General features: G+C 37.5%; 1 protein-coding gene across 2 annotated transcripts; it reads right to left on the minus strand.

Moving 5' to 3' along the window:
* Positions 1–1,648: 1,648 nt before the first annotated feature.
* Positions 1,649–21,281, minus strand: LOC135696213 (fibroblast growth factor receptor-like). Of its 2 annotated transcripts, none has more exons than XM_089112545.1 (14): positions 20,892–21,281; positions 16,705–17,001; positions 11,992–12,103; positions 11,046–11,227; positions 10,257–10,637; positions 9,374–9,871; positions 9,027–9,134; positions 8,575–8,753; positions 7,837–7,959; positions 7,173–7,243; positions 5,528–5,568; positions 5,154–5,250; positions 3,716–3,821; positions 1,649–3,336 (listed from the first exon to the last, which is right to left on the minus strand). In XM_089112545.1, exons 1-14 carry the CDS (start codon positions 20,962–20,964, stop codon positions 3,013–3,015), a joined length of 2,592 nt encoding a protein of 863 aa, XP_088968671.1. In that variant the 5' UTR covers positions 20,965–21,281; the 3' UTR covers positions 1,649–3,012. The 2 variants fall into 2 exon arrangements, with proteins under 2 accessions (XP_088968671.1, XP_065071594.2); XM_065215522.2 differs by having other exon boundaries at positions 8,575–8,750; positions 20,892–21,276.
* Between the last annotated feature and the right edge of the window lie 3,713 nt (positions 21,282–24,994).

The following is a 24,994-nucleotide window of genomic DNA, read 5'->3' on the forward strand; positions in this document are numbered from 1 at the left end:
ATTGGACACTTTTGGGACAATGCTTCGAGGCATCAAACCAATTCTATCTTCTAATAAAGAAAGTGCGCAACTGAATCAAACCAGGGGCGGCGCCAGCCCCCAAATAGCGGGGTGGACAATGAAGGAGTGGAGCTGATAAAGGGGTCTGGGTGAGAAACCGGTGTAACACCGTACGAGAAATCGCGCTCGTTATTGATAACCAAGATTGAAGTATTTTGAAACCCTCAATAGAAGAGTTGAATTTCATAAGCAAAGGTTTACATACATAAAAGCTGATAACATAAAATAACATTTCAGAGTGGTGTTTTTAGCAAGCAATGGTTTTAAACATATTAACGAGGCTTCCATACCTCGATCGATGCCAATTTGAATTCTAGGTTGTCCGGCCTTTCGTTTGACATTGAGGCTAAAAGGTGGTGCAGCTATAACTGGTGGGGCTGCAACTATACTACCTTTACATCTTAAAAAGGTTTGGGTACAAGTTTTAAAGTTAATTATTGCCAAAAACCTTTAACAAGGAAGGAAGGCAAAGACCACACTCTAAGAACCAACTGTTTAGCACGATAAATCTTTGTCTTATAAATCATCTTCATTTTAGTTTCTCACTTTTTACGGAACTGATGATCCAACACACCATACTCTATGTCAGCTAAGATCTGGAAAGAACCGTAACTGACCATCAAAATGAAAAAAGTTCCGATCTCAGAGAAGAAAATTAACACCCCATTTTGCTTTTTATCCAGTTTCGGAAGAGTTGGGTGTTGCAATACTTTTGTCCTGGTAGTGTAGATCCTAAATAAGTGGGGTGGACCTGTCCACCCCTGAATCAAACCTTCAAATGCTGTCGCCATCTTGGAACGATATGTACATGTTTAAAAACCAAATTCTTATATGTAAAAAAACGTGTAACTGCCGTTTAAGGATGCAAATAACTCCTGTCAGAAAAATACAGGGCATTGCATGGGGAAAGTAACTTTCATAAGAGAACTGACACCCCAATGTTGTTGATCTGTTACTATCTTTATTCTTCTTTGTCAATAAGTAGGCAGCAACATGGGCTTCGACACAGGTTCGAAAATGGGGGGGGGGGGGGGGGGCAAGGGAACATTTGACATCCATAACAAAAGGTTATGAAAAATACGCTATTGTCTTGCAAAAAAGTGACCTTAACTTCTTGATCAAGTTCTCCAAGTTTATTAGAAGGTACATCTCGGGTTTTTGCAGTGACAATAAACTCTTGAAATAAACTATAAAATGCCAAATTTCATTTTCTAAAACTTGATATGAAAAACAACTCCCCTGAAGCCAAAATAAACCTTTGTCTCAAGATCTCTAATAAAATCAACAAATTTCAAAATTATATTTTATTATCTGTAGTATTCAGGATTGTTTATAGGTTTTTCTATCTCGAGTTTTGTAACCGATTGTTTGTCTGTAGCTCAGTTTTACGTAATCGATAACGCGGCATGGTTGCTTTTTGTAATCCAAGAATTGCTTCTTAAACACTATTCTCCGATAACATAAATTTCGAGTCTTCTTCGCCAGTGATCAACTCATTTAGTCCCTACAACGGATGGCGTGTGCTTAATTGTATGTGACAAACCCATTTGAATAGAAAAGAGGGATTGGACAGGAAAACAATTCATCATTACCACACCAACGATAGAAGTTATCCTTAAAAATAGTACAAATTCACAGCTTAAAAAGAAATTACCTGCACATGGTACAATTCAAAATTAAAAAAGATACAAATTTTCAATTCTACAAAATAGCATACCAAAGATTCGTTATAATGCATAAAATAGAAATAAGTATATACAAGATGTACAAAACATGTTATTCGTTTTGAACAATAAATACGCTTAATTTAACCTCAAAAAGAGTAGCAAGAAGCCGAAATATCTTACAACAAAGACGGAAAGTGATACAAGAGACAATAGCTGTCCCTCGCGATTATATCTAATTCACGACGACCATGAATTTGCTTTACTGACATCACAGTCATGCTGACATTGGCATGATTCTGAAGCTTGTGTTGTTCTAAAGATATGGTATTTATGAGGGGAATGGATATCAGATCAGATTAGAAAATGCGCGAAGAACAAATATTTGCAATTCTCTGGTTTTAAGATAGGGTCTGGTTATTGATCAACAAAGTTGGGACCTAGATTCATTGCTTTTCTCAATGCTGAAAGAGAATACTAACAACATGGAAACAAAACGAGGTAATAACTCGTCTAAAGCTAAGGAAAGCCCCCAATGACAAACAAATTGTGAAAACCTATCCTAGTGCCGATTGGTAATTTTATACAAACAATAAAAGAAAACTTGCCATTCAAAGGCAGGCAGGCAGGGTATTAGTAATGAAAAATATGTTGATTGAAAACGTTTTAGGTAGTAAGATATTTATAAGCAAAAATCAAATACTATCTTATTACTTATTACTTTATTTGCTTATTAGGTAGTAGTATGGGAAACACTTTGTCTTGTGTCGTTAACACTTTGTCTCGAGTTAAAAATGGTATGCTTTACATAACTGGTGCCACGAAAAAATATAACAGTAGGAAAGTCTAAACAGGTGCGTGACTATTCACTGTTGTGCTTCAGTTATTCTAGCTACAAGTTTACATATATCAAAAGTGGACCTCTACTGCCGTGGTAAACAGCCTGGCTTTATAGAGGCAAAAATAGTAACAGATGCACATTGCGTATGTTTCTGAACAGAATAACAAATTAAACGCATTAGAACTAACAAAACGTCTTGCTAGTTGACAACCATGAACGCCCCGTAACCAATGGCAAAACCAGGTGTTGCAATTTGACTTTAAGCAAGCGTTTATTGGCTCAACCAGAGGGTTGACATGTTTTTGGACATGTCTTAGCAACACCACTCTTCATTTCGCTAACAGAACAGCTTCTATAGAGCTCGACATCACACTTGACAGCAACGTCGCTGAGCCATCAAACTTGATAGACACTTCAACCGAAATAACCATACATCAAACCAAACTTTCACACATTTTTGAAGGATACGCTGTATTTAGCTGCTCTTAAAAACGTTCGCCGTTCACTTTCTTCGTTTTCAAAGACCCCGGGAGAAATACCAGAATCAACACAGTCACTATCCGTCCGGTTTATCAATGCGCGGTTTTCATTAGGTCCAGCTCCGGTATTTTCGAATGAGAAATGTTGCCTGTTTGTATTTTCACTTATCTGAGGCTCTTGCACCTGGCGGTCAAACACACTAGAATCCGAAGAGCTCGAGCTGCTGGAATTGGAGTCGTACGGTCCCATAGCCAACGGACTAACCACGGGTGGCTGTAATTGCAGGTAAACCTGGCGAAATAAAAATATTTAGCCGACTGGAAAGCGTAGAGTGGATATAGATTGGAACAGTCACAGCTTAAGTTGTTTAAAAAGCTAGGAAAATGCGTGTGTGAGCTAGCTTGCTCACGGAAAACAACATAAATGAAGATGGATCGAGACAGCTGGTTAAAAGGCTGCACTACAATTTACAATCTATTACATATTACTCAAGTTGAAGCAAAGCAATCTAAATTGAATAACAAAAGATTGGTATTAAAACCTGTGAAATAGGTACAAAAACTTTGAAAGAGGACAAACGACACAAGGAGATTTGAAAGAGTGTAGATTGAAAAGGCAAAACGGAAAACAATCGATTCTGGACATGAAAATGTTTCATTTCTTGTCTCACCTGGTCGCTTAGGTCTTGCATCAAAATCTCAAGCCTGTTAACGATTTGAGAAAAAGCTGGTCTTTTTGACGGGTTTTCTTCCCAGCAACAAAGCATCAAGTTGTATCTAAAGAATAAGCAAAGAGTAACTAAGAAAAGAGTGTGGGAAACAAAAAGCACTGAAGCATATTCTTTAATACCACACTGAGCGCATCGGCAGCATCAAATACATGCAATATCCTCCATTATCAAAAGCGTTTTTGTAGAAAAATTGACGCTGATAACAGAATAAATGAAACAATTTCTATAAAACATTACAATCCCTGAATAAAATAAATTACTACACTAAGCTTCTGTTGATTGTTTATTCCATTTCCTGTCCCTTCGAGCATGTTGTTTAACTCAATGTTAAGAGCTTTGTTGTCAAACTAATTTAAAATGTAATCATAATCTGTAGGGATTGCAGCTTTCTGGCCTGTCAGTAGGTCGCCTGGTAGTGGGGGTCGCCTGATAGTGGGGGTCGGCTGATAGGGAGGGTCGCCTTATAGTGGGGATCGCCTAATAGTGGGGGACATAAATGGACCCCCCAGGTCATGACAAAATAATGGCAAAACTTGTACTCATTTCTCTATGTGTTTCTATTAATAGAAATTCACTTTTCAATACGTTGCCATTTGGTGTCAAACCACTGGATAATCTACCAAAGCCCGTATTAATAAAAATTAATCTGTCGAAGCTTCACTTAGCTGACAAGTCTTCTTCGAAATGCTGAATAGTGATATACAGCCAAAACCAATGGTATTTATGAAAGTAGTCTAACAACTACTTGCAAAGAATTCAATGAGATGACCCTTGAAAATCGAAACCGAACAGCTAATCCATTGGGTTCAAGCTCATGATTATTCAAATCCGCACGAATAAGGCTATCGCTAATTTGTGAATGCCCTCTTTCAGATACTAAGTATTTTGATGATGGAAGGAGCACAGAGACTTAATGGTCAACTACAATCAGATCTTACGTAGAATATAGAATGGGTTGTTGCTTTATAATAACAGTTATAGCACCAAAGCAATGCTATCTCTTGTCCCAGTTTTCAAGGTCCAAACCCTAGCTCCTACTTCAAGAATCGATTTCCTGGATCCACTTCATGGTACATGGGGAAGCTTTTGGGACGCAATCATGATACAAGGCTAAAGTTATATTAACCAGTAACTGGACAAAATGTTTTGTGCCAACATTGAGACTTGAGTCAAAGGTTTCAGGCAACGACCAAATGCATCAACTAAGGCTGATACTGGATTTCATTAAACAATTTCTTTTACATGATGCAACGACATAACGTAATAAGACTGACAATTCTTAATAACCAAGGTGTTCCAAAATTAGATCATCCACAAGATCTTCCAAAATTATCGAAACAATGTAGAGAAACAATTCAAGATTCTATATATAACTTACAGCTCCTCAGAACAATTGATCGGCCTCTCCATACGATACCCACTTTTCAGTAAATCAAATAACCTTTCTAATGGTACTCCTGGATAAGGTGTTCCACCTGGGATAAAATTAAGCATATAATTTTATAATTGTGAAAATATGCAGTGAAAAATCCCTAGTCCCTTCCTCCGTTCATAACAGCCTACAGACCATTATATATAATTCACTTATCTTTGCCTTTCCCTCCCCTTTCGATTTAGTTTAAAACCCTGAAGTCAATAACATTCAAACACAATGGAATGATTACATTTAAAGTGATATTTGGAATAATTATAAATAGTGGTTTCAGATTCTATTGCTATCAAAAGGCTTCAGGCTCTGTAATATGGACTCACCGAAAGTCACGATTTCCCAAACAAGAACACCAAAAGACCACCTAAAAGATAGAATAAAAATAATCAATCATACATTGAGAAGAAAATATAGGAATCGTTGGGAAACCTATCCAAATGCACTTTATTTCAAAGGCTATGCTGTTAAATGAATTAAAATGGATTCACTTTCGTGAACAAAGAAACTCATCAAAAAGATTTATAACCAATAGGAGACACATTTAGTACATATTTTTGGTCTTAGCTGGGTTTTGGAGGGAAAGATTTAAAAAATTGATTTCTGATTGGAGGGTTTCTGGATTTGTGAAATACTGCACGAAGAAATGACGTCAGAGGTTAAGCCGCATGAAATTCATTTTAATTGCATTCCTTGTGATTACCATGCGTCTTCAAAGAGAAATTATACTTGCATCAACCACAAATAAACGCCAACCTTAATACTGATGTCTTAAGACTTTAAATCTTAAGACCTAATACATCTATGTCGAAAATGGAAACGCAGAACATATCCTCTTTATAATCCTATTTCCTGGTGTTTTAAAACTGGTTTATGAAAGATTCATTCAGGACCATTTATGACGCCTCTCAACTTAGCTTTACAAAAACCCCAGCTGGTGAAATAAATAGAAATGCAGAAAAAAACGGATTAAGAAAACGACCTCTTATATATGCAAAAAGTCTTGGTACACTAAATTTCGCATAAGTTCAGAGGCATCCCTCCTCCAACTTGAAACAACGTTGAATAAAAACAGTTTAAGGCTTAAAACTCATCCAGTGTAACTAATGTAAGGCTTTTCAACAGAATTGTGTTTTTTGGGGGGTAGGGGGAGGGTTCATACTCCTGTGCTGTATTTTACGGCCGGAAATTCACCAAAATCTTTCATTGACCGCAGCACGTTCCAAAGACTTTTGGCAGGGGTTGTGCGCTTTAAGAAAGACGAATCACGAGCCCCGACCTATCTTTCGTGATATGAAATATTATACTTTGCAAGAAAGAAGGTGTGACTATTGAGAAGTGAAAAGAGCCTGAAGAATTGACGAATTCGCACATGATAATCCAGCTTAGGATCCGGTAACATATGTAATGTTGAACATTGATGTGATTCTCCTATGCAGACTCCTGTTTACCAGCCCACTGCAGGGCCCTAGATGCTGTATAGCCAGAGATTAACAGGCTTCGTTGTGGACAATAGGACTTTTTTAAGCTGCTGCACTGAGTTTTACGCTTAATGGGGTCAGCAGGTTGCCTTTCCATGTGATATTTAATCACAATTTGGTACTCATCTACCTCTTCGCACTGTATGCTATCAAAACAGAATACCTAACACTGCGAATTAAAATACTGCATATCCGTACTTGCATATGGGTCAAATGTGCCTGTAAACATTCACAAATCTCAGGCCTACTTCTTTGTCCAGACAAAATCTGAAGAGCGCGTTTCTAGGGTTACAACTTACATGAAAAGGGGGGGGGGTATTAACCTAGCCAGTCTTTTAGCTGACCTGTCATAACTAACTGAGAAATAACCCATGCTAATTTACAAATTTCTTTTTATAAAGATTCGTTATATAATATTCGTCGTTACACCTCCCCTTCTAAGTAGACAAAATCAGATTCAGGATTTTTTCAAAAGAAATAATCAACTTACACGTCACTGTGTGTTGTGTAAACACGATCAAACAATGCTTCAAGGGCCATCCATTTGACTGGCAGTCGTCCCTGCAAGCGTTATAAATATCAACCAATAAGAACTAATAAAACATTACGAAAAGGGTCTGTCCATACAAAAATATTCTCATGGACAAAACCAGTCATCCCTGTAAAGAAGTTTATTGCTTGAATTGAAGGATTGAAAAGTTCATTACAATAAAAAGTTCTCCAAAATTCTTGGGGTAATTTACAAAAGAGAATAAAAACCTGAAAACACAAACGACAAAATAACGAATAAATAAATAAATAAATAGCCATTAAAAAGTGTAATGAACGAATAAAAAACGTTTCTATATGTGAAGACGGCCTGTCCACAGGCCTAATTCGCTATGATTCACTTGTAATTCATTCTGAAACCTAATTGACTTGAGAATAGTTGCTCTTTCACTTCAGATGCGACTAAGGGGGAAGTTTCATCTGGGACCGATTTTTGCGGACAAATTCCTTACAAGCTTTCAAACTTCATTCCTCCGTAAAATCTAAAATCCAAGCACAGACAATATGAAGAATTGTATCTGATCGAAATGTATGGCGATAAAACCAAATCTGAGCTCGAAAAGTCGTATAATAAAGTTTTGAGTAATTTAGAACTATCGACTTACGTCTGTTCTTTTTCTGTAGTAATCCTCTGCGTGTATGTCTCTAGCCAGGCCGAAATCTGCTATTTTCAGGATTTTATCGTCATTCACTAAGACATTCCTAGCAGCCAAATCTCTATGAATGCACTGCAAAGAAAATGCTTATGTTGTTGACAAAATACATTAATCTATGCAACGTACTATTTGTTGCAGTGTAATGTCATTATCGTCTACGGTACAAATAGAAATTGTTTCTAAACCTTAATGTTGTCCATTATACAATAAAAACTGATCACAAATAAAACAAGCTAGCTCTATGGCCAACAAATGGTATTGATCAACTTCTACAGTATGCTGTAAATTCCATTCCAAAGGAGAAGAGATTCCAAAGGTCTTTAATAAAGACTTTAACATTATTTTGTATCCGAGACCTTTTCCAATAATCCCCTCACAAATCTTTCTTTGTGATTCTTTTACAGATCATATTCAAAAAGACATGTTTTATCCATGACAACAAACCCTCAGATTTTGGGATAGTTGGAGGGTCATCGTAGCCAACCTTCTGATAGAAGATGGTACCTGATGATGATGATTCAAGAAGAACCCCAGGTTACCCAAACGTACGAAAAATGGTATACGCTTGCTGACAAAGAGAGTAAAACAAAGTCTCAATCAAATGCCAAATGTAATGAGCAAATGCCAACCTGGTCATATGGGCATTTGCTCATTACTGTGTAAGCGTCAAACAATATCAGCCCTTACCTTCTTCGATGCAAGGTATTCCATTCCTTTAGAGACCTGGTACGCATATGACGTCAGATCAAAAAGAGTTAGCTTCTCAGGAGGTTCAGGCAGTGGAGGCCCTGTTGGTCGTCTCTCTCTCAAGAACTGTCTTAAGTTTCCAAAGCGACAGTATTCAACAATCACACACAGTTTCTCTGCTTGAAAAAAGACACTGGAAATCAGTCCCCTACATTACAATGATGAATTGTATATTAGATTCGTAAATTAAGTAGGGGCTTTACCCAACACTCAAAGACATTCACAAAATCAACAGACAAGCGAGCTTTGATAACAGTTCCTTTTCCTTAAAAACGGGGGAGGGTATGAATCTAATAGGCTTTGCGCTCTTCCCAAGTTCTAATGCTGACCTGCTCACCGGGATTGAATTGTGAAAAATTTGGTTTAAAAGAATAAATGTATGGAAGGGTTACCTTGCGTACATACGCCGAGCAAGTTGATTATGTTCTTGTGTTTGCCAATCATTTTCATGACTTCCATCTCTGATATGAGATCAGACAAATCGTGATCGGTAGCATGCTCTGTTGAGAGTAAGCGAAGCTTGTGTAAGGTATCTCATCGAGTTATCAAGCAACAATTAGAAGTCTAAAGATTCAGATTAGAAGGCCCTTAATTATCTAAATAATATATATATATAACTATTCTAGACTAAAATCTACTTTAGCTTTAGATGCTCTGAATAAAATATGCTGATCAGCTTCTCCAGATTGATGACCTTACAATAAGTGACTACTCAAAATGCATACTTCGAACTGCTTACCTTTGAGCATTTTGATGGCAACAACGGTGGCATTAGGGTTGCCAGGCAATCCATTTGAGATACCTTTCATGACGCGACCAAAGGCACCTTCACCAAGCAAAGACTGAAACTCAAGACTGTCATATCTAACTTCCCATTCTGGATCATAAACAATATCTGCCTGGAAAAACTGTTCAGTGAGCGTTGAAGATAGCCTCGACTTGTTACGACTAAGTGTCCTCTGCCTTTGCAGTGACCCAAACTGACTCGTATTCAAACTCGTCATGACGTCAGGATCAAATTCCACAGTATGGTGAGAGGTGTGGACAACCCGTTTCTCGTATTTGTTTTTTCTACAAAATGATTTTCTCTTGCGAAGATATATAACCAACAGTACGGCCGTTAGGCAGAAGAAAAATACCAAAAGAAGCAGAACGACAATAAGGGTTGTTTCACTCGTACTCTTTATCAATTTTTCCTTGACGCCCATCCTGGTTGCCAAGCTGTTCATGCTTGTTGCTAAAAATTAAATGCAAAAATTTAATAAGGGGAAATATAAGAAAAAAGATATGAAGTAAAATGACTCAAATATCAACGATTCGAATTTTAAGTTAATTATGTTGAGATGTCATTCAAAATTACTAGGATCTGATGCGTAATAAAATCGTCGTCAATAAATGCCTACATCTAAACAGGGCATAACGCAACGTTTTGATGAATATTGAAACCTTATATAATATGATATTGAAACCTTTCCCTGTCTCAGCCCTTCAATATATATGAAGATCACAAAAAAATGAAATCGCTTACAGAAAATACAAACTGGATTCAGAAAAAAATTTGCGCATTACTTTATTGAAAACGTTTAATTCTATAATAAATTTGAAAACTTCAATGTGCTTACTTGGCATAGCAGTTGATGGTTCTTCGCGATGAGGTATCTCAGCAAGTCTGAATGACGATGTCGCGTAGCCAACCGAATTCCCAGCCATACAGGTGTAGACAAAGAAGTCATCTCTGCTGATATTATTAAAATGAAAAACAGCTTCTATTCTACGAACCGATTTGGTGTCTGAGAGCGGGTCACTCTTGTACTCGGTCGGTTTTTTCAGGACCTGTATCACCTTAGAGCCATTACTTGACTTCGCTGTTACACGCAGCAGCTGAAAATGCAAATTTCCCTGGGCATATGCAACACATTCCACTGTAACGTTTTGACCAACCGATGCATATATCGTGCTGTTGTCCACTGGCTTCAGCATATAGGGACTCGTTCTAACCACCTCTGATAAAATAAATTTCATTGATTGACATAAATCGTATAAGCATTCTGTTGTCATTTACGCCTTAAAGTGTGATGAGGAAAACAACAACATAAAGTGGGATTCCTTCAATTCAACGTGAAAATATACATTTTTTATGAATGCCACGCTAAGATGGCCTACTTTTATTGACATGCAGTAACTAGGAAGAGATCATAATTCAAGTCACTAAAGAGAAGGCACGACGACAGAAGGCAGTATGTTCTACAGAGAAATATGCGTCAGACTCGTTACCAGGTCGCAATTGTGACGCGCTTTTTTCTTTGTAAAATCAAACGTTCGTACATTAAAGCACAGGTAAAGAGTGGAAGAGACAATAAACCATAATGGCATGATACATCAATTATTGCTGATACAGACAACAAACCTACCGTGTGGAATGACGTTCATTGTCCGATTTATCGAGCTTCGACCGTTAGAAACTATGCATTCGTATTTCCCTTGGTCTTTCGGGTGCAGTTGCAACAATGTCAGCACTTGACGATCCGGGCTTATTTTCATGAGCCTGTTCTTGTTTATTGTATCAAAGGTTAGCATTTTGCCATTAAAATACCTAAAATGGAAACATAATTTGCTTCTAATAAACTTTATATTCAAATTAACATTATACTCAATATTTCGGCCAGGTTCATCTCAAATGTTCAGTAACAATATCAATTCATCTCTCTTTTGTCGCTGATGCAGAATCTTTAAAAAGACAAACTTTTACTACATTCAAGTAGAAATGTGATCTGATTACGGGTGTTTGGGCCACAAATTGGGCTTTTTGTAAAACGACAAGTGAAGAAACAGCAGTGGTTGCATTGCCGAAGACGATGGAAGAATTTGGGAATATAACATGGCAAGAACGTCGACATAACTATATTAAGATTTTTAAAATTTAGGATCGTTTCTCAGTGGGATTTTGCGTAGTTGTCTGGTCTTGAATAACGTCTAGAGAATAGTGTTTTTGGGGAGTTCGCACAAACAACACTGCCCCTTTCGATCTTTGCATAAAACTAGAATTAGAATCAGAATAAATTGGTATGTTGAAATGTCTAATAATATATTAACTTTAAATAACAGCAATTGCAAGAAATGTTTCATATATCGAAGTTCCAGCAAAAGGATGAAAAGAGTGAGGGGGCAAGGGGAATTCACACTTGGAAAAAGCAGATTAACGCGGGTTCTCGGTCGAAGATATCCACAAGAAAGGGAAAAGGGGATCTACTACCCAAGGAGTATCGTCTTATTTGCAATGCAGATTCTTGCTGGCCTTCATTTAACAAATTCAAAGGTTGCCAATGGTAAAAACAGATGTAACCTTGAGGTACATACCAAGTAATGGTTACAGGACCAGACGAATGTATCGTACAATCTAACGAAACTTTGTTCCCAACAATTTCGACAAGCTCTGGGGCGAAATCCCTCTTAGCAAATCTCATAGTACCTAGAACAATAATAACACCAAATATAAAATGTAAACAAACACGAACTTAAATACAGCGCTTTTATAAATAGACTGTTTGGAATTCACAAGAACACAACAAGTCACGTGACTATATTTCTACCTAAGGCTCTTTTCAATGAAAGTTGTTTTTAATAACAAACAGTCTTTTGCGGTGCATAAGCCATTTAATACACATCACCTGTGTTTCAGAAACTAACTCTTTTCCATTAAACTCGATACCCAAAATGGACATTCAAATAAATGGATTACTTTTCCTGTTCATGAGTAGGGGGAGTTTTGCTATGCATCAGGGTCCGTGAGAAAATTTCGATGGAATTTTTGCTTCAAAACATTTCATCATGGACGCGGAATTTCTTGAAACCTTTGCGGAACACGGAAATTGAGTTAAAATTTTGACCGATTGATAGAATATTGATAAGGGAGAACGTTCCTGAAAAACTGTCAGACTATGCTGGTCGGCGGAATTATGAGAAAAATTAAGCGGAAGAAGAGATTTGTGAAAAATTATTTTGAATTCTTCCAACACTGATTTCTTTCAAGCATTTATTAAAGGCAAAGATCCATACATTGAATAGGCGGGTAATAGTCAGGGAGGGAGGTCTCCGACGTGGTGTTATTTGAGCTCCATCTGAGCCGCTTGTTCATGCCAGAAAGTGGCTAAGTACTGCTCCTTGCTTCTTTAGATATTTCTGACTGTTCTTATAAAATAGACGCCTGATCATAGTCAGGACCGCCAACAAAGAGGGTAGCCGGGAAAAGCACCGCGGGGCCCAGGCCCATTCTGGGGACCGTACTTATGGGATCTTTACCAATTCTCATAATCTGCAATCTAGATTCGTTGTCAACCAAGGGCTCTACTACATGCATTGGTTGGCATGGACCTGGCCTCGCTCTTGGCGGCCCGGCTCATAGTTCACAAATTGTAACTCCTAAGATGGTAGGCCTAAAACTGAATTCTAGTTAGACATACAAATGAAAATGTCTTAGTAGAGTTCGGTCTGAAATGATGCACGCGATAAAAGGCAGTTCGTGGATGCGGCTCGACGTGCTATTGCGAGTCACGATTGACTCAAAGGCAGAGGCATTTGTAACGAATACCACAAGAATATCGTTACAAGACACGACATTGGGCGGTATGTGTGAGTCTTTTCAACAAAGCAACAAAGATAAACTCCTTCTTAAATAAGATTATTTGATAAAATCACGAGGTCAAATAATGAAAGGATATTTCATCTTATATCAGCGAGACTGAAAACAACCGAATCCTACATTTCAATCGCCTGACTTCAAACCACTGAGCCGCCCGATCAGTATTGCGACAATACAGTCGTTGCTTGTACTAATTCGTCGTCAAAGAACATCAAGATCACCCCGCAAAAATCACTTTAAAAAGATCCCCTTCATACCCCCTTCTCACTTTAAGTTTAATCTAGACAATCAACTCAACATTCTCCTCTGATCAGTAACCCAACTCTCCTGAGGCTAAAAATTATTCATGGATAATTTAGATTTTTTTAACCGGGGTTGGGGGCTAAGACATCTACAACATAGCCTATCTTTCTAATATCCCCGGATGGCACCTTTGTTCAGAGCCCCGTCAGGGACACAGTCTGAGAGTGGTAGCGCCAGCTACTGCTGAGTGGAAGGGTAAGAGACCAGGCCCTTTTGCCTCGTTTAAGTACTTTGTACCCGGTGAATTTTCCTTAGGCGTACCCCTACCTGACACTTTTTAATCCATTTATAGAAAAAAAGGTGGACCATTTTTCGACAAAAGTGGGGGAGCCACTCCATACCCTCCCTTAGCGCCGCTACTGCAGTCCGTTAAGAAGGCAGGATTCGAACATGTTGATTCAATCTAATTCTACATAGATTTTGGACTCACAAATTCCATGAAGAGTATCACAATAGGATGATCTTCAATTTCACGTGGCTTAACCTATAATGCACTGTAAGAATATTTCTATACAAAGGTTTCTTTCTGTTTCTATCACCAACTATATTCTAGTAATATGCATCTGTTTCACCAACCAAATGAAAATGGATAAGGTGAGAGACTGGTGATCTGCAAAACATCAAAGGCGTATTAAACAAAAACTTCTGCCTTAGCTACACCCCTTTACAGGGCCGCTGAGTGGGGGGGGGACAAGGGTGAAAGGCAAATTTCCCTAGGGTCGCGAGGTTTAGGGGGCCTCATTAAGTAATAAATTTCATTTTAAGAAGGAAATAAATCAAACGTAGCAAAATTATGCCTAAAAATATTAAAAAGGTTCTAAACGGTTGCCAGGTATGCAAGGTAAAAATGCATTTTAAGGTAATCTGAAGGCGTGATCGCCAAAATTTTCACCCGGTTTTGCCCCAGTGCCTCCGAAACCTCTCGGCAGCCCTGCCCCTTCCTAAAATGCACTCATCCCCTAAATAATGACGAAGACTTTTCGAATGTATTCAAAGAAAACGTCGGCTCTCTCTATCATTTTGCAGTACAGAACACCTATGAGAACACCTCAGTGATGATGATTTATGTACTATAGAAGAATTGATAGCACTTGTAAGTGATAATGCCGCAAACCATTTAGAGCTTTTGCATTTGACAGATGTTGGGTGGGTAAAGTTGGGGTCTAATCATCCTGAGATAATCTAGGCAGAACTTTGCGAATACCAAATAATAACCGCTTGAGCAGGGCAATGATGACTATGATCTACTAGATGTGTGGGGAGATGGAATATTTTATTCTATCTTTGGATAATGAGCTCCAAGTTCCCCGTCTCAGTTTTTGTCCTTAGGGCTCCAAATGCCTCCGTTACGCCACTGGTTGTGGGAAATTCTTCACTTAAAGTATTGTCATTAGAACAGGCTAAGGCTTGAAGTTGGCCGATGAACATCGCTTAAGCTACACAAAAAAAGTAAAAGACCTGATTGATCAAACCCTGTTAATAATTTTTCCTTGGGGTGGTGGTTAACAGAGAGGTAGACGCGGGCGGGTCTGCGGTTCTTATCTTTGCAAGATGAACTCAGCAACGATATAATAGATAAAACTAAATTGCATAAAGAACAACGCCTAACCTTAAGACATTCGGACAACAACAGTCTACTTTTCATTTAACTGCTTATCAATAACTCAATCGGAAATTCAATGTCAATGGCAGTTTGTCCATGCTTTGACTAATCCTCTTGCTCATCCAAAACAACTCAAGGAAAAGCAGGAAAATCAGCTCATTTTGCTGGTCCATTGCGGAACGTCACAAAAGGACTCCATGATAACAACTTGCCTGACCTAATAAATATATTACGGTTTATGTCTGTAATAGTTTAAAGCAAAATAAACGTCACATAACCTAGAACCGTTTAGATTTTTGCAATATTAAAATTATCTTTTCAAAAGACATTATCTTTTGCTACAGAGTACTTTAAAATAAATGCATAAAACGCTGCATTAAACAGCTTTGTAGAATGTTTTTCTCGTTAACCCTAGGGCGAAATGCATGGTAAGCAGTGGCGGTTTCAAGGGGGTCCAGGGGGCCATGGCCTCGGGCGCCGTGCTTATGGTAGCCAAAAGGGGCCCCACACCTAAGAAAAAAATAAAAACTGTAAAGAACAAGAGCCCCGCAGATGTTTTTTGCCCCGGGCCCCGCAGTCCCCAAAACCGCTGCTGATAGTAAGTGGTTCTGTAGCTGGAACAATTTGTAGTTTAATCTATTTTCAGACATCTAGTCTACAAAAGATTAGCAAAAGAATTTTCGCTAGGAGGCGTTGTCATATTATGATTAGCAAGGTGATAGAGAAACGAAGCAGGTTCAGAAAGAGTTGGCAGCAAATTCATGACAGAAAACTAGTTTTATTTCCATTTAAAAAGTTTGCAGCTGTTTCACGCGAACCTAAGTTATACCATTTGTCTCAAACGCAACATCAGTTTGGTTTAACTGCAATGGGTGAAAATAGGACCGTATCCCGAATTGCTGAAGCCAAACGCCCTATTTGATCGCAAGGGATATATTTCTTTACCCTGAAAACTTCAATAATTTAGCGCATTTGTACCCTTAAAAGTAAGGTGCCTCAGGCTTATTTTATTGGTAATTGTGGTTCTTTTACCTCAGTTGACAGAGGATAAATAACAGCTAGAAATTCATAATACTGTAGATAAAATTGCAGATTTGAGAATCGTAAAGGCAATGAAGAAGTGTTGACAAGAAACATTACAAAACAAGCCAACTTCCTAAACAACTGGAGATCTAGATATAATTTATTTATCTCATTATAACACACAAGAAGAGATATTTTTTGCTCATAAAGATCTATTCTGTAGCTTAACTGACTTCAGCAACTAAACCCTAGCATTCATGAATTTGTAATAAACTTCATTGCGCTGAGAGCTAAAATTCCTAAATAAAGGAAAGATTTATGGCCATCACTAGAAGATAGAGTTTTACACATTATTTAGAACTTTTTTTAAACAGCATAGTCATATAACATCTCTTAAGTCAAAAAACCATACTACCACCATTGCCATATATTCAATAACCTAAAGAGAAAAGTATTCAAAATATATAAAAACTTACTGGTTATGTAATATAAAATGGATTACCTTTTGATAATATATGGACTTGCACAGTAATAGAATCATTCCACATTGCATTGCTGACAAAACACTTGTACGTTCCTGCATCGCTCAACACTACAGATTTGATCTTGAGAAAAGTGTATTTTCTAATCTTGTAATGATCATTTGTTTTTTCAATAACAGTGTCATCTTTAGTCCATTTATAGGAAAAGGACCTTTGATTCTTCACATCTTTAGGCAGTTCACAAAATAATTTTACATTCTCTCCCACTGATGCTGTTTTCTCTGCCACATAGTTGTCCCGTCTTATCTTAACAGATTCTATGAAAAAGAAACCACATTATATCAATCACCCTAGATAGATAGTAGAACAGATTTTTAGGACATAGTTGCAAAAGGTTCAACATTATTTGCACTGGCAAAAAACTTAATCCTAACAGGCAAGAATTTTGACAAAAATTTCCTGGAAAAGGGCCTCACCATTCTGACAGGAAAAGAGACTAAATACTTGCAATAACGATTTTACATATAGAAAATCTAGGTAGAATGTAGATGTTAGCAAACTCTGGCAAGGTGTGCCTAACTCCTCCCTACCCTATTGCATTCCTTGATTACAGCTACAGAAGTTACTATGCATGATTAATTGTTAGTTAAATTGGGTATTCAAAAAGTTAAATTTGAATTTGGTATTATAAAATGCAAGGCTGTTTATGCAAATCAAGGTAAAATATGCTGACAGGTCACATGGTAGGGAGAGCATCACCACTGATTAGAATAGGCTTGTAGCAAGGGCCACAAAAGCATGTTCTGGCAACTGTTGTTTTACCATTGACAAAAGGGATAGATGTACCACAACCCAATATACCTCAAAAATTACCTCTTTGCCCTCAAAGATTAGAGGTTCACAGAAAGGTGATCATTCATGCAGACTCCAGTGTTCTGTGTCCACTTTTAAAATGCAAGGTGATTATGTGACCACAATGTTCAATTAAACCATAAGCTTTGCACAGTGGTGGAAATTTTGAGGGATATTGATGCAGTGGCCCCAAACCCAATTCAGCATGTCTTAGGAAATGTTCTGATAAAGTCTTCCCAGAAATCTGACAATTTTTATAAGATAGCACCTATAAAAGTTCCCATGGGTCTGTGTTAAACCCAACATTAAAAAAACTCAACTTTGTCAGTCACTGACCTCAAATAGTATCTACCCTAAGGGGCACTTGAACAAGAAAGTGACAGTTGCCTCTGCTTCTAAATACCCTTTTCCAAACAATGTCCTTTATTTTAATACCCTGTTTTAGGGTTTTGATGCAAATCATAACACCCTTACCAAAAATTTCAATTGGAAAAGTATACCCTGTTCTGCTGCACATCCTGTCAGATCAAGCATTGGAGTGCCCCCCTCTAAGCATACACCCTCTGATTACAGACCTCTTTCTTGACAACTTAAATTAGCAACTTGTATTATTTCAAGTAATGCAATTTTATCAATCAATGGATATAATTTTTTTCCAATTTTAAAAGTTTTGAATGAAAGTTAAGATGATTTTGCAGCAAAGGAAAGCAACCCCAGACTCCATTGCTAGTGCCTGATCTGTTCTGTGTCCTTGTGACAGGACCTCTTATTGACTAGATAGACAATATTGTACTTCCAGCCTTAGTGAAACTTATAGACTTTTTAAGATTGTGAACAAAACTTTTAGCTAGACTTATCACTCCTGGCTACCTGGTTTTGGTGAAGAGTTGTGGGATCCGTCATGGCTCATTAGGGAAACATTTCCATGAAAAGCTTTTTTTCAAATTGATTGGATTTTTTTAAAATACTTAACCACATCAAAACTGTTTGATATATATGGCAATCTTAGGCTCAAATAGGATATTTTTTCAAGCAGGATATCATATTAGGATATCAGGTTACTCGAATCAATACTTTAACACTCCTTGTGGTGAATGTCCCAGCTAAAGCTAAGTAAGGGTCACAACTGCACATTACAGAATAAACTCGATGTTGACATTTTTGATGACCTTTTTTGTGAGTTAAAAACTTGGGTAATTAAAATAAAGCAACCTAAAGTCATTTTACACAGGAAGCTGCAAAAACATAGCCATGAAGGCTGAGTAACTGAATTTAAAGGTACAAACTTATGAAGAACAAACTTAAACTTCTCCCTTTGAGAGTGCCTAATCAAACTTATTTTAGGGATAAAAATTGTTCTAAGGGCAGTGTCTGGGAGAAGAAAACTGTCCTTTGACCTGGACAAAATAACATGATTTGATATGGGTTTATGATTAATCTTAGGTACAAATGTGTAGTTTTTGACTTAATTGTGCTTACATTTGCTTGATTGAAGGGTATGGTTCATCTAGCAACTAAGTCTATCGGCCTGGTTGAACTATTCAGTAGCTGAATATATCTCCTTTTTACTTCTGGCTGCAATACCCAGTGCTGTTGGAAAGATTTCATATTGGGGGGGGGGGGGGGCTGCCATTGTTTCCTTCTCATTAAGCACACTGTTATAAAGGAAACATGCTACAGTTTGACAATTATTGGGAAAGTTCAAGCCCCCAGCCCCCCCCCCCCCCCCCCTCAGTTCTGATGGGCCTGATACCATTTGAGATAAAAACATCAAAACCAGAATTACAAACCCTATCTTTCCTGTTGCTTGTGGACAAAATGAAGTAGCCATTATTGTGATTAACATAACTGATGTGGTCTCACTACTGAGATGAAAAATACTGGCCAATAAAACCTAACATCATAGCCACTTTAACTAAATGCTATAGGAAGAAAGCTGATCAAAATTAATCTACCCAAGAGAAAAAATGAGTTACCAAATGTTAAATTTATAAGCAAACATTGTTTAAAAAACTCGAAAACTGCATTTCATAACATGACCCAAGTTCTTCATGAAAATGAATGAAAGTTGGAATGAATTGCAATAACTGAAGGAAAAACAATCAAGCACAGTGATAAATATATCACATTTTTCTATTTTTGCCATCTCGCTAACAAGTTCTTTCCTGTGACATAATAGTTTCGCATTAGCACCTATCCCGAAGTCTCCTTTAATTTTAGTCTGCAAGACGGAAAAGAAGCAGAGAATCAGTTCTTTTCCTCATTGAAAAGCTGAGCTGATAAAAATAAGTGTTCGCCGCTCGTGCTCGGCCTAAGCCGACAAACCATTAATTACCAGCAACAGGAAGTTGCTATTCTTTTAAAATATTTAAGAGGAAGATTTTAACTGAAATCTGCATTTTAAATTGAATAAGATGAAGAGGGATTTTATTGAATTGGTCCATCTAAATGGACCATTCAAGAAATAATTTTGCGTGTCAGTCAGCAGAAGTATCACGGCAAACAATTGTTTTTATATCAATGACACACTGGGTCATTCATTATTTTAATAAAAACTGCCATTCTCAGGGCAAGTTGGGATTCAAGTCTCGTGGCTTGCATTCAAAAATATGTTTTGAGTTTAATTCGATTTGGACCTAAGGGTTACGGTTCGTAAACAGCCACGTTAACACAAGATTCAAAAATTGATATTGTAGCAGTGACAGGTTAATAATTTAATCTACGTTCAGACTATTGATATATCAGCGATGTCATATTAGCAGTCAATTTGAAAAATTCTAAGTGTCCAAAATGCCTAGCTTGACCTAACCGGGTCCAAATTTAAACCGATAGATAACTTTCTATTCACGTTTTCCTCCAATCTAAAACCCTCAAAATGTATCGTGGTCGCGAATAAATATTTGAGCACTTCAATTTGGCATAAGTAATTCGTTTGACTTCCCCTCGTTCTTTGAATTATCTCAAAGTAAGAGTCTTCGACTATTTGTGTTTCTTTTTGGGCAAAGGTTGAGCATACTAAACTTCAAACTATGAACTGTCTCAAAGTAAATAAGAAGTCACTGGTTTAGTAAGGTTAGGGAAAGCTCGTGGTATTGCTGTTATGGTGATTGCTCTCGGTCGCGTTAAAAGCAACCGCTAGTTTCCTTCCTGAAGTCTTAATACACAGAATGAACAAATCCGCTACTTCCAACGTAAAATTGCTCTCGAAGACCAATATGAAAAGACTAGTTGTACGAAGGTTTGCAGTCCTTTTGATACGACTCACTCAGAAGCACTCTTGTGTCGGTCGGGCAGGCCGATATCAAGGACCGCGGAAAATAAAATAAAAAGAAAAAAATTGACCACCAGGCTTTACCTTCAGCTTTGACCAATGAGAATAACAGCAGCACTGCAACAGGTAACATCTCTAGGAGACCATTACATTCCATCTATGCCAAATTGACAGGAACATTCCAGAACAGACACATTCCAAAACACGATATATGCCTTTACAGCTTACAAACACTAGCTGCAGTTATTCCAACAATAGGCCTTGCGGTAGAAAGCTGACCGCTTCACATGTTATAAAGTTTCCCACATTTGAATTCCGTCAATGCCCGAACGCTTTTCGCTGATACACTTTGGAAGAATAAGCTTGGCAATATTTATTGAGCCTCAAAACAAATGTGCAGGCGATATCCAGAAACGAACGAATCTCATTCTCTATGTCTTGAAGAAACATTCGTAAATAAGTTACACGCAAATAGCGCGGGATACCGCGTGACACAGACAAACACTTTGGATAATGAATCTTAATGGTTCTTTGAAACATTCAATAGAACTGAATGACTACACAGGTAGCTTCCTTTTATTTCAAAAAGGTCGTGAATTGGCCTTTAAAATATTTTTCAATAAAACTGACGTGATTTTTTCAGCCCCTGTACAGAACTTATGGAAAACTGAAGGTCACGTTTGCGCAGGAGAAGTCTTGTTGTTTCAAGGATTTGCGTGCAAATTTTGTATTTAGTTGGAGTAACGAAAAACAAAGGGACTTGAATACAGTCTGAAATAACGAATATTTGAAAATTAGTTTTTGTAAAGCCTTTATTTATCCAGCTTGGGTAATGAAATGCATCGTGAATGGAAAAACAAAATTGCAATGTACGGATTATTGAAGACACAGCATAGGTGGTCACAGGAAAGCAATCCGTGGTACTTAAAGAAATATGCATTCATTTCTACCAGTAGAAATAAGTTGTGTATGCAGCTCCTGAATAATGAGGGATATATGCTCTTGAAAATGGTGGCAATGCCTTTTTGAATATCATTGGCATAAATGATGCCAAAATATAATTAACCTGCCTGTCACTACCAATGTCAATTTCTTGACATTATCTGTCAGATCATGACTTCATGAGAGCTATGATCTGAAAAGTGGGAGTGCAGTTACCCATTTTCCCATTCTGTGTGTCACAAGAGCCACCTTCATTGTGCCCGGCTTACTTTCGTTAGAAAGGCCTTTCTTTGGTGTACCTGATACATAGTGCTAATTGCTATTGGTGATGTTGATAGTTTGTTAGAAATGCGGATTGCTTAGAACATCTCATGAAGATTCAATTCCTTCCGCTGACTTAATTTCCATTTTTTGAAAATTTATCAAAGTGCATAGCGTATTTCTCGTAGCCTGTGTCCCAGACCCCTAACTTCCAAATTAGGGATCTGGAGCACAGACTAATGTCTGGTAACTTTAGCCAATTATGCTGGTCTATCAGCAAAATACCTTAAAACCACATTGACGTTAGTTTAGTTCGACTAGCTCCTCGGTCTTTTCATACTGAACCTTGTTTTCTAGCTATACAGCGTTCTAAAGACGTGGAGAGATATTATGTTTTGACTAGAATGTCGTGGCAATATTATATCAGGTTGCAGCAGCACTAGGCCAATATAAACATTTAACCTTAATCTTCATGTTCTGAATCTTCCGTCACTGTTGCTACAAACTCGATTAAACCCTAAGATTATCGAACGAATTGTCTGCTAGAAGAGATCTTTCTAGTGCAGATTCTTTGGTTCAGTGAAGTATCAGCATTCATTGCCTTGACTGTTTTACTATTAGAAAGGAAATTAATCTGTCATATGTAGCACACATGCACGAACTAAAGACTAATAAAAATCCTAGTCTCAACTATGTTATAAAAATACAATATTGTAAAACAAAAGACCTGACAGTAATTTTGGGATAGATAAGCTTGTAGCCCGCAAAGCATCATAATTTGCAACCCCTGTGAGTAAATAAGCGACATCTTTTATTGTTATGTGGTCGCAAGAACGTGAAATAAACAACTAGGCTCCTTTTTGATAAACAGAAAAACAGCATCATAAATTTTAAGCTGCTGCAGCGGTTATGTATTTATAAACCGACCAATAGCGTGGTTCAGTTCTAGAAATTTTGGGCCTAGTCAACATCGAGATTCTCCTCAACTCAGCTTTTGAGTTAGGTTAAGCAGGGGCGTATTTTGCATCACCAGCCCGATATCAGTCTTGCATCAATAAACACTATTGCTTTCTACCTATACATCATACTATGTATACATATACACTCTTTTTTTATAAGAACAATTTTATAAGAACACGAGCCTCAAAACTGGTCAAAAGTTAAGAACAAATTAAGAGCAAGCTGATGCTGAGCATCTGCAAAATGCAATTTTGAACAACGTTTTTTCTTAAAATCAAGGAGTTTTAGCGATGTGTGGGTGCTTTTTCGGTGAATATTCAAATTTGTCAACAAATTAAGGCTGTCTCACTCACTTTGTTGGCAAATGAGGCCTGAACACCTCCTTGGAGCGAAAAAGCTAGCAATAGCACTGCTTACACCCTCTTAATTTAAGAACAAATTAAGAACAATCCAGCCTCAGATTTTCGAAAAAATTAAGAACAGTCAGCCTGAACTTAAATTTACTGGTTCTTATAAAAAAAGAGTGTAGCAAATAAGTTTACTAACAATTTCTGTTGAAATAGAAGGCCTGGTCATCAAGGCTAGGACAGTATAACCTGCAAAGTCTTATAATGTCATCAAGCCAATCACAGTCAGTTTCGTTCATTGTCACATAGGTTTCAAAATTGATTTCCTTGCAATTTTAATGAGATGTTATTGGAAAAGCAGAGCTGGAAGCTAATTAACATAAAACACCCTGTTGGTTGAATCAGTTAACCAAAGGGGTTTATCATCTAAGGGCATGACCAAGCCGATCTCTACGAAATCAAACCATTCTGCACCCTAGCCATCAACCCCCGCCCATCAAATCTTGCATATCTCGCTATGTAATAATTTCTATTATGATGTGGCCTTGTCGTGTATTTAACGCATTGCGCTATCTGTCCGATTGGAGCCTGTATTGTGCCCCCTTGATGTAAAGATACTTTACTTCATCGATGAAGACACCCTAAGCCTTTCAGTGATTCTTGTAAACATCTTTTTTGCTGCAATTATTCATACCCAGAGCCACATTGTAACATTTGGAGAAAATCCGCGATTAATAAGAATATAAAAAGCCACATAAAAGTGAAGGAATAAAGCGATTGGTAAAGGGATTAAAAACTGGAACAAAACAGAGTAACCGCTTACAATGGACGAGGTTAAAGATATCTAGAATAATGCAGAAAAATCCAAACATTTGCTGAAGATTTTACCGGATATTTGTCAACATTTTCGAACAGTGGTATGGGGTGGGCCATACGCTGCACACAGTACACCGGAAAAATATTTCCTCCTGAGTTAGGTGGTGTGTCGTATTTATTTCCCAAATAGATCATGACCCAACTATAGACCAATAGCAAAGCATTGAAAAAGGTTTCCTTTTATCAAAATATTTAACACATGGTGGTTTGTGTTCTTGATAGGGAAGGTGGAAAAGCAGGGACATGGAAGAAAACATATTTTCACGCCAGACAATGGAGCAATTAACCTATTGTGTATAACGACAATAAGCTGTATTGCTAGAATCGGTTTCACAGACACAAAAAAGAGAAATTATATGACAATAACAGATTAATTTCCTTTCTAATAGTAAAACAGGCCAAGGCAATGAAAGTTTATACTTCAGCGCACCAAAGAAACTGCGCTAGAAAGATTTCTTCTAGCAGACAATTCGTTCGATAATCTTAGGGTTTTATCGAGTTTGTAGCAACAGTGACAGAAAATTCGGAAAACGAAAAGAAAGGGCCAGTGTTGATATTGGTCTTGCGCTGCCCTCAACATAATACAATACTGCCATGATACTTTCGTCAAAGCATGACATTTATCTATTCTGTGCCACAGACTACCAGTTGGTTTTGTCCGAAATGAGAATGAAATTATTGTTAGTACTGTGCTGGAGATTTAGCGACATTCAAGCTACCAGGACCTCACAAGTAATGGATATTTTATGACGAAATTTTGCTCCACTAAGATTACTCAAGCATAACTAAGGTATTATTAAA

This window comes from Rhopilema esculentum, chromosome 14, assembly GCF_057945365.1.
Source record: "Rhopilema esculentum isolate cy_ngs chromosome 14, ASM5794536v1, whole genome shotgun sequence".
In the NCBI taxonomy this organism is placed as follows: Eukaryota; Metazoa; Cnidaria; class Scyphozoa; order Rhizostomeae; family Rhizostomatidae; genus Rhopilema; species Rhopilema esculentum.

Bases quoted from the DNA above. Each gene is read 5' to 3' on its own strand.
- LOC135696213 (XM_089112545.1), bottom strand. From the start codon at position 20,964: ATGGAATGTAATGGTCTCCTAGAGATGTTACCTGTTGCAGTGCTGCTG. The intron at 12,104-16,704 runs GTAATCCATTTT...TTATTGTTCTAG, and splicing joins AGTCCATATATTATCAAAAG to GTACTATGAGATTTGCTAAG. The intron at 11,228-11,991 runs GTATGTACCTCA...TTTCCATTTTAG, and splicing joins GGTCCTGTAACCATTACTTG to GTATTTTAATGGCAAAATGC.